This window comes from Poecilia mexicana, unplaced genomic scaffold, assembly GCF_051168715.1.
Source record: "Poecilia mexicana isolate PSO_F unplaced genomic scaffold, ASM5116871v1 scaffold_11, whole genome shotgun sequence".
In the NCBI taxonomy this organism is placed as follows: Eukaryota; Metazoa; Chordata; class Actinopteri; order Cyprinodontiformes; family Poeciliidae; genus Poecilia; species Poecilia mexicana.
The window spans coordinates 19,495,801-19,511,349 of record NW_028263380.1 but is presented as its reverse complement, the minus strand read 5'-3'; the positions used below and the strand labels follow the sequence as shown (position 1 = coordinate 19,511,349).

Sequence of the window (15,549 nt, the reverse complement as noted above, 5' to 3'; positions counted from 1 at the left end):
TTAAGCTGTTCTTTTGGGTTTATTGCTCTTTTTTCTTTTTTTTTAACATTTGGCAGCATAGGTTGGGCAATATTTGATAATTTTAGCAAAGTGTAATCATTGAAAACAGGAACATTGTTAATAAAAATATCAAATTAATCGTAAACTTGCTTCAGTTCTGAATTGTGGGTCAAAGGGTCGCAAACATTCCACTATTAATTTACCTTACTTGAATTTTTCACCATCCTAAATGTCCATATGTTCAAAAATACAAGCTGCTGTAGCTGGTTCTATTTTTTTTGTCTCAAAACAAAGAAACTGAGGTCAAGTGATCACACTCTTTATTTACTAAGGAGTCCTGCAGGTTTAAACAAATGCCTGCAGAGCCATCCGAGTGGGAAAACCTCGACATGTAAAGTACAGCCACAAGATCAGGGACATTCCCAGGGTGAAGTTAATTAATCCCAACAATGGTAATCACTTTTAATGCCATTGTTATGCTAGTTGTCACATCAGAGAATCAATCCAGGTTTTAAAATGGAACAATTCCTATAAAAAAAAGCATTTCTGGATCTACTCGTTTACTTCTTTAGCTGATCACAACTCCTAGGAGCCTTTAATCCAGGACTTGGGTACAGAAGCCCATCTATTACTTACTCTTCAAATTAGGAGACATGAGAACATGTAATTCCAAGCAAGGCAGAAAATGGCGGTAAGAAAATAGCTGCTCGCCTTAACTTGCCCACACCTACAGTCAGAGCCATAATTACAAAGTCTACAACAGAAATGGATGAAGACACAAATGCAAAGTCAGAGCTTTCACATTTGTAAATGTTTTACCATCAAGTTTCCCACAATAAGATGCACATCCTGCTTCCTGTTACAGGTTCTGTGTATTTTTCATTTTTACCTCAGATGCAAAAGAAACCTTCATTGCATTTATAATAACCTCCTTTGGTCCATTTTAAAGGCTCCTAAACCTACAAAAATCAAATTATCCAATTAACTGTGCTGACGGAGCAAACGGTGGTTTTATGGTGGAAAGGAAGGCCGCTGGTCGTCTCCCGACTCGTAAAAAGAGGAGTGCAGTGATTTGATGCTTTGGTTAATGCTGGAGTGTCAGGTAGCTTGTTTTCGCTTTCACATTTGAAGCCAGCGTTTAATCAGAGTTTCGTGCTGAAAGAGAGAAAGATCAGCAGTAAAAAATGTACAAAAGCACAGCAGAGCTGCAGAGTTCAGCCTTCAGGCTCCGATGGAAGAGTAACAATTAGCATAAGTGAGATGCAAGCCTCGTAGAAAACATTTAGAAAGCTTCTTTTCCCTTATTGGAAGGAGGGTTCATCGAGTTTGTTGCTGCAGCAGCTCTACACGGTAGGCTGCAGCAGCTCCTGCAGGTCGCACAGCGTTTCCTTCAGAGTGCGAGCCATTGTCTCTGCGTTGGTCTCCTCGCAGCAGTTGAAGGCGGTGACGGCGAAGTGGACGTGGTCCGCCTGCGGGTTGTAGCACACGGCGTAACCGTCGGGAACGAGCGGCCCGAAACACATCACGCTGTCGGTGTTGGTGGGAACCTGCAGACGCAAAACAAAACATGAATTCTCAAAACAAATTTAAAACATCTTCCATTACGTCAAAATCTGCATTTGTTGTCAAATATTAACTTTAAAAGTGAGCATATTAAACTAAATCAACCACATTTATCTAGTCCTGCTCAATACCGGCATAACTCATAGTACATAGATTTATTTCTCAAAGGCTGAGATGTTTAAAGCAGTAATTTCTAGGGCTGCACCGATTGCAGTTATTTAGCTGATTAAAGATAAAGATAATAGAGTAACTCATCAGACAGAGATGGAAAACAGGAGAATTTAATAACATTGAAAATGTTCTGAGAAAAGAATGCAACACGGCGAATTGGAGGAGCCATTGTAGGTATTAGAAAAAAAAAAACAAGTACAAGTTCACCAAAAAATGTCAGAAATTTTCTAGAAACAAGAAAATTTGATATTAATCTCAGAAATAAATTTCTAGAAAATTTTTTTTTCATAAAAGTAAAAAAAAAAAAATTGCCAGGAAAAAAATTTTTTTTATCTTAGCAATTTTCTAGTAATAACTTTGAAAATTTCTGAGTTTTTTTTTGTAGTAAATTTCCAGCGTTTTAAACTCAGGAGTTTCTATGTTTTTTTCTAGAAAATTTATTTCTGAGGTTAATATCTAAATATAAGTTTTTTTCTCACAAATTTTCTGCCTTTAAAACTAAAATTCCTTGTTTGTTTTTTTTTTTTAGAAAATGTCTTTTTTTGTAGCAGATGTTTAACTTTTCAAGCTCAGAAATTTCCATTTTTTTCTAGGAAACTTATTTATGAGATTAATATGAAAATGTTAGTTTTTACTCTTAAATTTTTTGCTTTTCTTGTTTGTTTTGTTTTTTTGAAAATTTCTGAGATTAATCAAAACATTTCAGATTTTTTGGTGAAAATTTACTTCTTTTTATATATATATATCAACAGTATCCCTCATATGCTGTCGTAATAAATATTAAAGAAATAAACAGGAAGTCACAGGCTGTATGAATTTTCCAGGAAAAATATCACACTCTGGAGGTAAGTTAACAAAGCAACCTTGACGTTGAATTTTTCCAAAACAAGTAAGAAATAAAAGTACCACACACACACATGCTGAATAAAATGAAAACATTTAAATCTGCAAACGTCGTCCAGCTGTGTGAGAACAGACCTGCCCTGTCCGCAGCTTCCAGTGCGTGGCCAGCCCGTAAGCCGTGTCCATGAAGATTTTGGGAATGCTGAGTCCTTCCTCGATGGCCTGCAGCTTGAGCCCCAGCAGGTGGCGGTCGATGCCGTGTCCTCTCAGAGCCTGAGCAGCACCAGGAGGGAAATATCACCAACTGAGCCTCCAGGTCACATAACGAGCTGAGGAAAGCAGCTTCTGGAGGCATTTACCTGCGCGGTCAGCTCTGAGTACGCATCCACTGCTTCTCTGAGCAGCTCCAGCTTCGCTTCTCTCTGCAGAGAAACACAAAGGGTCAAAGCTACAGAATCAGAAAGACGCTGAGGAGTTACAGCGAACCGTTCCTCACCGACACGGTGCGATCGTCGAAGGCCAGGATGAACTTGAGCGCCTGGTTTGTGGGCGAGCGGATGTACTCGGTCCGTCCTCCTCTGAACATCCTCTGTGAGGCGATGTCGCAGGCAGGACAAACCTCGCTGTGAACTCTGCAGGAAAATGACGGTGATCGCACCGCAGCAAACGCACGGAGAAATTCAAGAGCTTTTCAAGCATTTTCAAGGTACGTTTTCAAACTTTTCCAGCACCAAACCTTGGAGATAAACACAATGCAAATGAACTAAAAAAAGACAGTTTTAATTCACCATTATATGAATCATCGATTAGTGTTAGTATCCTACATAAACTGCCAAAAGCACAAAATCTTGCCAAGTGCAAGATTATAATAATAATAAGATTATAATAATTTATATATATACAATAATTTCATATAATATTATAGTATAACATTTAAATATTAAATTATATGAAATTAAATTATCAGTACATTTTATTTATTATCTGATTTGATGTGTATTTAGTGTCCAGTGTAAATATCCCAGCAGAGCGCCCTCTAGTGGTTATGCAGCAGGTTCTGGTTAGGTAATACCTGCTGCTGAAAGCCTCAAACAGCTGCTCATAAGAATCTTGTTTTAAATCAGAAGCTTTTTTAAATAAATGTGGTCGTATTTTTGTCGTGGTACCGACCTGTAGTAGGACAGCTGCAGAGCCACCTGGATGAAGGAGTTTGGACTCAAGCTGTGCTTCTTGGGAAGCTCTTTGCCGAACCTTTTGAAGTTGAAGACGTGAACGTCGAGGTCGTTGATCAGACTGAAAGAATATAAATGATAATTTAACCACAACTTCTACAGGAATCCTTTGTAGGATCTGATCATCTTATCTGGTTATAAAAGGAGCAGAAAACACAATTTCCAGGTTTACGAATAATCACATTTTCTTAATTTATTATTATTTTATATAAATATTTAATTTATATAAATTAACTTGCATTTATATATATATATATATATATATATAATTTTATATAATATTATAGTATAATATTTAAATATTAAATTATATGAAATTAAATTATCAGTACATTATATTAATTGTATTTAATAAAATAATTATACAATATATAATAAAAAAAATAGAATTACTAAATATAAGATGTAAATTGCAATCCAAAAGCTTCAAGAAATAAAACCAAATTATTATTTAACAGATAAACATGTTTGCATTGATCAGATTTGATTTGCCTTTCATTAAGTTTTAATCCATGTTTTATAATCCCTGCTGTCAAAATTCATGTTTTGGTTTTATTATAGCATTTTATAATTTCTACATTTAAAGTTGAACTTCTTGTGTTTATTTTTTAGTCATATTTGCCATTTTTCTACCTGTTAATGTTTAATTTTGATGCTAAAAAACAAGACTTTGGCCTCAGCTGCTAAAAGAATCAACATATTTTTTCCTTTATCTGTGAAAACCAAGAATAAAAAAAATACTCCATCAGAACTGATCTGTCAGTTTAGAGCTAAAAAAATGAACTTCAAATGTGCTACAAAGTTCTCCGTAGTGTTAATGTTCTGATTTAAAGCTCGAATGAAGCAAACAGAGGAAATATCTGTTCTTTCATCACTGCAGCGAGCAGACGGATGATTTACGATGGTTCTGAAAATAAGCAGCTCAACGTGACGGTCCTGAAAACGTCATTTCGTTTTACTCTCCAGATTTGCTGAATCCAGCAGGAGGGAGTTGGACCCGGTCGGGTCAAAAAAACAGGCTCACATGTCCAGGTTCTGCTTGGCCTGCTCGATGTCCCTCTTGATGTCCCGGTCAATGTGGAAGTAGAGCTTCTTGGGCATCGGCAGAGGAACCAGCGGCGCCCTCTTTGGGTCGGGCGTCTCACTGCGAACAAACAGAAAAATATTCATGAGCAGAAAATATTCCTCTCACTTCAACTGAAGGGATGTGGCATAAAATCTGTCATGGACATTTTTCAAATGTTTTTAATTAAATTCAAACTCAAAAATATTTTATTGATCCCAAAGGAAAATTAAATAAAGTCAGTTTTCAAACAGCACAACACTTAGGAGATAAAACATGAATGAACTAAAACAATGGTTTTATTCCACTATTATATTAACTTATTACTGTTATTGTAATAATTCCACATAGCTGGGACCAAGTGGATTAAATATACTAAAATTTATGTTTTGAAATGTCTCATTTCCTCAGACTAGTCTGACAACAAAACACTTTAAAAAAAGCCCAAATTTTATAACAGAAACTTTTTCCAGTTAAATATGGAAAGAAATCACAAAGGATTTCTTTCCATATTTTGGTTTTAATCAAATGCTAGATTGTATTTTATTACAAAGCTGTGCAGTTTACAGACTTTGAAAACACGTCATATGAATTCAAGGATTTCAATCACCCGTTTAAAAGTAAGATTTAATCATTTTCAAACCTCGTTTAGACCAGATCATTGATATTGAGGCCGTTTTGTTCGTGTACCAGCTTGTCCAACAATCCCAGCAACTGGTGCTCATCCAGCACAGTAGTATTTGTCGTAGTGGGAGTATTTTATCTCACCAGTACTCCAGAATATGGTGCAGCAGGTTGGCTATGGGCGGGCCCTCGGCTGTGGCCTGTTCGTACAGGAGGCCCCATGATCCGTCCTCGCCCACCACAAACTGTTTAAACAAATACAGTCAAATACAATCAGCTTCTCCAAAGTGGCTCCATCATTGGTGATCGGACCCACCTGCAGCGTTTTGTCAAACCAACGGTTGCCGCTGTTGGAGTACGTCCCGCCTCCGTGTAGAATCTGAGCCGCCTTACGGCTGGCATACCTGCAGGATAAAAACCAAAAGCATGAGACTCAAAAAAAAAAAAATATATATATATATATATATTTTTAAGGATCTCTGATGCAAAGCAGCGTTTCACAATCTGTAGTTTCAGTTCAAATACAGGAAAAGACGATTGCTCTCTGCAACAAGCGTCAACACACGACACAATCATATCTGCAGAGGCGATTACGCAACAAGTTCAGCAAACACAGAAACGCCCGAGAATGTGAGCGTGAGCACATACTTCTCATCTGATATCCTCATGACAGGAGAATCCAAACACAGCGAGAAAAGGCCCGTCTCAATCATCCGCACCGACTCCTGGTTCAGTTTGTCTAAAAAAAAAAAGAAAGAAACAGAAAATATTCAATATTCAAGAAAAAGCTTTTACATTTATTCAACCTGCATGTCTAAGACATCAAGATGTGGATTAATATTAAATTGGTTTCTAGTTTTAAACAGCCGCAGGCTACATGAGAATGAGATGAAGATGAACAAAAACTATAAGGCAAAATAACCGACCAGCTGCAAATAAAATCTCTACATTAGAAGAAGAAACAAGCTACTGCATCTGCAGAGTCCCAATAATTAGCAGTGAAGCTGACATTAGCATGCGAACATTAATCTCAACATGGAAACAGTTTTTGCATGCAGATTAATAATGTTTCAGACAAAATTATCAATAAGATAATACATTCATCAATAATTGTTCTTTCCGAAAATCTGGAGTACATTAATAAAAATATGAATATAAAATACTTTTTACTGTAGTTATTTGTCAGTTCTAGCTTGTCAACTAAGAGCTGCAGCCAAAAAAAAAAAAAAGCCATGTTGCAGTAGGTCTAAGGATTGCATAATTTGAAAGTCTGTGTTCAGCAGAAAAACAAGAACTCTTGATATTCAGAACAGGAAGCTCCTATGAACTACAGCAACAGCTAGCACTGGCTTTAGCATCCTAATGTTAGCCTTAGCATCTACACACACAACTATTTGAATGAATTATGAAGTATTTTATTATGTTTAGGCTTTTTGAGGAAAAAAAACCCCAGATTCATTAACAGAATTCAAACATTTCTTCATTTTGGTCCATTTTGATTCATTTCTTCAAACCAAAGCCTTGATTGTTATAATAAACAACAAACCAGTAAATACCACTGAGCTGTTTGGGAAAGTGTGATGATGTCCGGTCGAACCTTTCAGCAGGCGGTTGTACGCCTCGCCCCACGTGTGGCGGTGCTCGCTGGTCAGGATGCCCATGGGCTCCTTGTCCGTCTTCCAGGACTGAGACCTGATTCTGTGCAGCTGACTGTGAATCTGACTCTCGGTCATCCGCGAGCCGTCGCTGTTGTAGACCTCCAGCTGGAAGAACTAGAACCAGGAAGTGAACGGTTAAATCACGTAGAGGAGACAGAGACTCGCCATGTTCAGTGATTAAGTCAGCAACTATTGGATTTTTTTTTAATTTAAATCATTCCTCGTCAATAAAGAACTGTTGAGATTATTACAAAACTTTTCAAAACCTTTTAATTCATTAAGGATTTTGCTGTATTAAAGGGCGCTTATCATATTTTTGGACTTTCATACGAGTCTCAACTGCTTCTAAAAACAAACAAAACAAAAACAAACAAAACAAACACCCAGCTGTTTCAGGCAATAAGTTCATGTTTTTTGGTGTTTATAACTGTTAAGTTACTTTCCTGGGCACTGGGCCGTTTCCTAGCAACTGGAGCCAGGCCCAGCCCCGTTACCTAGCAACCCAACTGACCTCTGGGACATTTGGTCAGCTTGTTTTACCGCCATATGCAGCATTCAATGGCTGTTTTAAAGAGAAATTTTACGTACAGTATCCATTTTATTTGCCGTTTGTTTAGTTTGGATATTTAAAATGAGTTCCAGTTCCATTTATGTTTGTTAGAAATTAAAGTTTACTGATCTTTGAGAAGGCGTACTTGCTTTTAGGGCTGAAAAGATTAATCTGATTAATCACATTAATTGTTTTAGTAATCAATTAATTGTTAGCTGGAGAATATTAGCACAAAAACGGTCACTTGCTGAAAAAACAACATGTTCATATCAGTAATGAAGCTAAATCTGTACAAAACATGTATACATTCTGAATTTAAAATGAAAAATATGTTCTACCAAAAACTCCTCAAGTGGCATTTTTTATTTTATATTTTCACCTGGTACAAATGCCATGTTAATTCATTTCAGACAACAAAATGTTTCTTTTCTTACTTAAAAAAAGATTTGAGTTATTTGTCTAATTGTATCTTTTGCTACATTTATAATATTGTATAAAAAGACTTGAGCGATTACAAGAAAAGTCTGCAGTGTGCCAATTTTTATATCCGGTTAATCATCAGAATAATTGTTGGTTGCATTATGATAACATTACCATCATATGTTAATAGTATAATATTATCTTTTATAGCAATAACGCCAAGAGCAATTTATCATCCAGTTTAATTTGTTAGCTTAACAGGCCTATTGAAGCATTACAATGGTTTCAAAACAAACAAGACTTCATTAATAAGACGTTCAGCTGATTATCAGTAGAAAGACAGGAAGCTACGCCAAATCTGAAAGACACCTTCAACTCTGACCTTTGTGGTGGGTTTGAAAGTTGACCTTTGTTGCTCCATGAACATAGAAAAAAAGCTGTGATAAATTTGGTTCTCTGCAGTCGACAGAGGCACAGAGTTCATTAAACTACAGCCAGATTGGCAAAGAGTTATTGGACAGTGAAGCAGTTTGTGTAAAGGTCAGCCAGAATAATAAAATGTTCTGGACGGGTCCAAGCCCTGCACCTCCTGGATAAAAATATTTCACATGAGATGTTGGGATTTCAACGTTCAACTCCGGCCCAGTCTGGACTTATTTTAACCATCAGAAGAATCTCATACTGTGTTTAGCATCTCTGTTGTCACAAAAGGTCATCAAGACTTTTAAACTCCTGGACAGGAAGCAACACATTCCTTCCTCTCTGGCTCATCGGTTATTTTTAATCCATCTGAGCTAAAAACACAAAATCTACCTTTTCAGGAGTGAAACCAAGCAGGTAGCAATAAAATCAGGACATGACCTCAGTGCTGTGGATGAAAACCAATACCGAGTTATAAATAGAGACGCCTCCCAACTTCAACATACTTTTACTCAAGTAAAAATTACAGAGTAACAAAAACTCTCCTAAAAAGTATATATATATATATATATATATATATATATATATATATATATATATATATATATATATATATTTTTTTTTTTTTTTTTTTAATTACTCAAGTAACTGTAACTGAGTAAGTGATGCTAGTTACTCCCCAGCTCTGCCCACCTGGTAGTTCCTGACCACAGTGATGTGCGTCGGCGAGCGCCGGGAGTTGCTGTAGTGAGCGACGTAGTCGTGTTTGGGTCCGGGAATCCTGCTGGAGGAGAAGAGGAGCGGGTACAGCTCCATGCACAGAGGCTTCCCCCGCATGTACTCCACTGGCAGCTGCCCACTGAGACAAACACAAGCAGCTGTCAGGATTCCCACCGCTTCAGAAAACACATCAGAAAACCACTCAGGTTCAAGAACGAGATACAAGAACCTACTGCGTTGATTCGGACATGAACCCTCCATTTATCACGATGGAAATAGAGGCTATTGGTCTAGTTTCTAGTGAAAAGTACACTTGTAATAAAACAAAGGTAACTTACAAGAAATAAGTTGGCTTTGTCAACTTATTTCTTAGAAATACGAGCTTGTTTTACGTCAATAATTCCTTACTATTGATGAAAAATTTATTTTTTAGGTATTGGGCTCAAAGGCTTAAGGTAACAAAAATGCAACAAAGTTATTCAAAATCAAAAATAAATGTTAGTTCAAAATTCTTCAAAGAGTTTTTGTAGATGGTGATGGCTGTGGATCTCCTGTAGCAGTCTGTATTACAGGGAATCTGAAGAAGCCTCTGACTGAATACAGTCTAATGAAGAGGACTGTCCATAATTTTTCTGACTTTATGTAAAATCCTTCTTTGCATCATCATCATCATCATCATCATCATCATCATCATCATCATCATCTCCAGAGGATCCTCAGCCGTCCCAGAACAGAACCAGAACCTGATAAACCTCATTGAGGTTTTTAAGTCTCTGGTTCTGATGATGGCAGAAAAGATGAAACTCTCAACGACAGACTTATAGAAGATATATATCCTGATGTCACCCAGGTAGGGCAGGACATTTAATTTTATCACAACATTTTGCGATACTGTTATTACAATGATAAAGTTTATTATTTAAAAAACAATTTATTACTCAATTTTTAGGTAACAGTATAAGTGTGATTGCATGGAACAGCATTTATGGCACCACAAACACAAATATTGTTCTTGAAAAACATTCTCATCTGAAATTGGCTCCTATTTCAGAGCCTAACTTTTACATTTTTTAAGAACTTTAAAAGTTTAAGTAACTTTAAATTACTTTTAAAAAGTGATTTATGTAACTAAACTGCACACAGTAACTGGATTTACTCATATTTTCAATTTTACTGATATTATTGATGCTATTGTGGGTCAAAAAGTGGAGAAAATAGCAAATATATCAATATTTTTCTTAAATTTAACATCAGAAATTGAAATTTATCCTGAAAATGATGAAACAAATTTCTTATATGGAAATTATGCAAATAACAAAAGATACGATGAATTTAAAGTATTGTCACCAGTCCATGCAAATATATGCAAGGCAATATAATTAATTAAACTACAATAAAAATATATTCTATTAATAAATCCTTACTATAACTAAGGTATATGAGGAGGTAAACAGGCTGCTCCTGTAATCCACTGAGGGTTGAGATCAGCTGCAGATACTCTTACAGTCCAAGTAAATTTAGCTACAGATTATCATCAAACGGCAGCCAAACACACGGCAACTCCAGCTGGGCGAAACACAAGACGGGCAACAACAAGAGGACGAAATGACGCCTGCAGCACGTGAACAGACCAAGAGGAATCGCTTCAAAGAGGAATCGCTCCAAAGGGGAATCACTTCAGTGAGGAATCACTTCAGTGAGGAATCACTTCAGTGAGGAATCACTCCAGTGAGGAATCACTCCAGTGAGGAATCACTCCAGTGAGGAATCACTTCAGTGAGGAATCACTTCAGTGAGGAATCACTTCAGTGAGGAATCACTTCAAAGGGGAATCACTTCAGTGAGGAATCACTCCAGTGAGGAATCACTCCAGTGAGGAATCACTCCAGTGAGGAATCACTCCAGTGAGGAATCACTTCAGTGAGGAATCACTTCAAAGGGGAATCACTTCAAAGGGGAATCACTCCAGTGAGGAATCACTTCAAAGGGGAATCACTCCAGTGAGGAATCACTCCAGTGAGGAATCACTCCAGTGAGGAATCACTCCAGTGAGGAATCACTCCAAAGAGTCAGAGTGTTCACTGAGTTATTATAGAAGGTAAAGCTCACCTGTTCACTTTGGCTCTGAAGTCCAAAACAGCTGCTATCAATTTAGATGCAAACCTGTGAAGAAAGGAACATAACATTACCATCATTATAGATTTAAAGCTGGGCTGAAAACTGCTTTTCATTTTGGGCCAAATCAACAATCTGAACGTCCTTAAAGGGCCAGTTGTGCCAGAATGTGTTGATAAAACCCATAAAACTGTTAAATTATCAATAAATAGCTGTTTTAGCATTCAGTAAATGTTTCCTAAGATTAAATAATATTGAACAAGTTTTCTCACTGATCAGTTCATCCATGATTTTCTGATCGTTTTTGTGTTTTTCTGCAATCAAAAACACAGTTTGTGGTGCAAATTTAGAAATATCTGTAAGGAATTTTTACAATATGTGATGTTAAATGTGACTTTTTATTAATCGCTGCATCGCTAACAGACTATAACTTGACATCCAGGAAGGTTGAGGCAGCAGTTACTTCAACTCAAAGTTTTTGCCAATTTTGAGAAAAAATTTGCAGTAAAAATCAGAAAAACTGTGTTGATGTGTTGATTTTGTGTGAATTTTACGGATTTGTGAGGAACTGAAGGGACTTGTTGACGTAATTTGAGGTCTGGAGGGCCACATAATTAGCTACAGCGGGCCAGATTTGGCCCCTGGACCTTGAGTTTGACACATGATTTATGGAGTTTAACCCAGTGGGTCCAAACTTTTTTCCATTAGTGCCAAAACTGTTAAGTTGAGAAAACCTGAGGACTAAATTTTTTTTATTACTAAAAATGAAAAGTTTTATTTCTGAAGATGTTGTTTTTATCTCTTCAATGTTATGATAAACTATTTTAATAAAACCATAAAAAGCATTACAACTAAAATTTACTATTTAAGCACAGTAGTCTAATTTTTGTAAAAAAGTAATCTGTAAATCATTGTTGATCCAAAATACAATCAGAGCCTTTCACAGCTGATGTATTAAATATTTTCCAAAACTTTTTAGGGGTTTATTAGCCTTATTTTTATGTATTTTTATTTTTTTGGAAACAAAGGTTGGGCAGCATTGTCTTGCTGGTTTCAGCAAAGTGTCATAAAAAAACAACAGAAATATTAATAAAATAAATATTATTGTCTTGCACCTAAACAAATAAACATAAGAACATTTTATTTGTCTGTAAAAATCTCAATTTAATCGCATTTAGTTCCATCCAGAGGGCAACAAATGGCCCCCAGGTCACACTTTGGACATCTCTGGTTTAACCATAACATATAAAAACATTGCAATCTATGAGATAAAATAAATAGTTTAGGAAAAGCGTTTTTTGGTTCTTCTTCTGTTTGAATTTTATCAGTCAGAACGCATCCTCTCCCGATAAGTGAAGCCTCCACTATCGGACGTTTCTCCAGCAGAAAACAAAGCAAACGACTCGACCACCAAACACAGATAAGGACGTCTGAATGCCAGAGTAAGCATCTCCTTCAGACACGCTTCTAACTGCTCATTGTGGGTCAAACCATGTAGTTTTCTGAACTCACAGCAGCTGGCTCCTCCAGTCGTTGTAGTCCCTGCGGGGCAGAGAGATGGCCGGGTTGGAGTGGACCGCCAGGGGCTGCCTGCTCTCCAGGTACGCCCACTGGACCCACAGGTCTGACACCTGGAAGGACCAAAGAAAATTCAAACTGTTTATCGTTTTCTATACATTTTTTATTAATTTCAGTAAAAATAACTGAAGTACAATTAATTTTAAACAAAAATTATTCCACTCAAAGCATGAATACATTATCTATTTTTATGCAACTATCTACTATATTTTATTGTTTTCTCTTTCATTCTACATCAAAAATTAAATAAACATTAATATTTCACTTCACAATTTTGTTTAAGTAGCATTGTATGAATATTTAAATACTAATGCAATATTTATATACTTTACGAGATATTCAACTTATTTAGTTGGATGTATTAAATATGTATAATATGAGTAGATATTTATACTTTAAAAAAAAGTAATAAACTCAGGCACATAAAATAAAATTTAAAAAACATGCCGAGAGCTTTGGTACTAAAACATTCCTACAAAATGACTGCTACAACGCTAACTAGCATGTCAAAGTAAAACTCATTTGAGATATATTTTTTGCAAAATTTATGAGTTTAAAATGTTGAAAATGTGCTAAAAAGATCTAATATTTTTGTATTAATCTTAGAAATCTTCTAGAAAAACATGGACATTTCTGAATTTGCTAGAAAAAATTCTAACATTTTTAAATTAACCTCAAATTTTCTAGAAAAAAAACCAAGGAAATTTATTAGTTTGAAGTGTCTAAAATTTGCTAGGAAAAAACTCAAATATTTTTAGATTAATAAGAGAAAATTTCTAGAAAAAAATAAGGAAATTTCTGAGCTTCAAAAGTCAAAAATGTTCATCCAGCAAATTATTGATTTTTCACATTCAGAAATTTCCATGTTGGTTCTAGAAAATTTCTGTGATTAATCTCAAAAGTTTTGGATTATTTTGGTGTAACTTTACTCCTTTTTTTCTACCTAAGAAGTCCTTAATTCACTGTTGTGAAAATGACATCATTATGATTACAGATTCTAGAAAATTTAGCAAAAATATTTACAGAATGACACTGTATGTTGCTCTCTAACTTTCACCAGATGACTTTTGTTTTTGTGAGCATTTCATGGTTATTACTTTGGTAATTTAGTTTATTTCTGTGTCTTTAACTCGTTTAAATATATTCAAAGATGTTCCTGGTGTAGTGCATTTTGGACTGTGTCTTTTTTGCTTTTAAGCAATAGCAATTATGCTTCCGCCCATTTCCAGCTTGAACATGTGTCTGCTTCACACACACCCAGTTCTTGGTGAGCCTGGCTCTCCTCTCCAGCCCCTCCTGCAGCTGCTGTCCCAGGCCCCCGGGCCTCCCGAACTCCTGCACCATCCTGCGGGTGTGGTTGATCTCCTCCGGGGGCAGAAGGGGCTCCAGGGCCCTCAGATACCCCTGCAGGGTCTGGGTCAGCGGGGGCACCGGCTGCGGGGGCACCGTGGAGTAGAAACACGGTTCCTGCCTCGGGGAAACCTGCACAAAAGAAGAGGGACGCGTGTTTTTCTGTTTACTGAACGCCTGGTTTGTCTTCCACTGGAGTTTGACCAGAGCCAATCGCGTCACTGCAGGAAATGCAGAAGATATGATAGTGGAATCTACATCCGCTACTCGTTATTTAATTACCAGCAGTGTTGTTGATAGAAATACTCACTTTGTGGCCCTTTTTGTCACTCTACGAGACGAGAAGGTCAACAGAAACAGCATGAAAACAACTCGACAAAAACAAAAGACTCACCAAAGACAGCCATGCTCTGCAAGTTCTGGGGTGAATATTTTTGAAAATCATATTTCTTGGGATCAGCTCCCCACTCTGTGGAGCATGTGTGGCCACAAAAAGGCACCTTCTCCTTTACGTCCACAGACGTATATAGCTCAGACCGCGCAGCGTCAGATCCCCAAAATGAAGCCCTGACCGCCTCCTACTTCTCCGCCATGGAGACACACGGCAGCCCTCATCGCTCGACGCACAACTTTCTGAGAAAAGTTGATTTTTCAGGGCGGAAAACAACGCGGTCCCCCCTCCGCCTCTTCTCTCCGGTGGTTGTTCCCTCTGGCAGCGAGCATGCAGAGCCTCACGTAGTGGACAGAAGCTAGGAGATGACTACTGCCTGCCGCCGCCGCGGCTGCTGTACACGTGCTGACGTAAAGACGTTTCCGTAAACAGCTACGTGACCGACCCGCGAAAGCAGGGTGCAGTACCGTGCCTGGGCAAAGGGTGCCGCTGTTGCGCCCTCAACTCTGGTAAACAAGTGGTGAACCCTAAACAGAGACGTTGTAAAAACACTACAGAGGTAACTATCTACATTTACTCAATTACACTTACTTCAGTAACTATTTAGAAAAAAAATTGCTTTTAGGATTATTTTTACTACGCTGTACTATACTTGAGTAACTTTATATGAAGTATAATTACTATTACTTGGGTACATTTTCAGGCTTTTCTTCCCACTGAAAGAAAAACAAACACACCTGCAGTTTTTGTTAACGTTATTAAGTTTTTCTGTTAAAAGAAACTGATTTGGAAAATTTTTATTGCCTGATTTATTTTTTCTGTTACTCATATGAATTATTGTCACAGAAATT

The 15,549-nt window shown here is 37.0% G+C and overlaps 1 protein-coding gene across 1 annotated transcript; it reads right to left on the bottom strand.

Annotated features, from left to right (window-relative positions):
• Positions 1–303: 303 nt before the first annotated feature.
• Positions 304–15,108, bottom strand: cratb (carnitine O-acetyltransferase b). The gene is made up of 15 exons (XM_015004193.2): positions 14,702–15,108; positions 14,215–14,439; positions 12,892–13,010; positions 11,374–11,427; positions 9,238–9,403; positions 7,094–7,268; positions 6,145–6,235; positions 5,813–5,900; positions 5,641–5,741; positions 4,834–4,953; positions 3,748–3,870; positions 3,074–3,209; positions 2,937–2,999; positions 2,713–2,850; positions 304–1,547 (listed from the first exon to the last, which is right to left on the bottom strand). Exons 1-15 carry the CDS (start codon positions 14,750–14,752, stop codon positions 1,344–1,346), a joined length of 1,854 nt encoding a protein of 617 aa, XP_014859679.1. The 5' UTR covers positions 14,753–15,108; the 3' UTR covers positions 304–1,343.
• Between the last annotated feature and the right edge of the window lie 441 nt (positions 15,109–15,549).

What these genes read in the sequence shown, in the direction of transcription:
- cratb (XM_015004193.2), bottom strand. Translation starts at nt 14,752, where the DNA reads ATGATTTTCAAAAATATTCACCCCAGAACTTGCAGAGCATGGCTGTCT. An exon ending in GTACAACCGCCTGCTGAAAG is followed by an intron (nt 6,236 to 7,093) that starts GTTCGACCGGAC and finishes TTTTTTTTTTAG; the next exon opens with ACAAACTGAACCAGGAGTCG. An exon ending in CTGCAGCTGTCCTACTACAG is followed by an intron (nt 3,210 to 3,747) that starts GTCGGTACCACG and finishes ATTTTCCTGCAG; the next exon opens with AGTTCACAGCGAGGTTTGTC.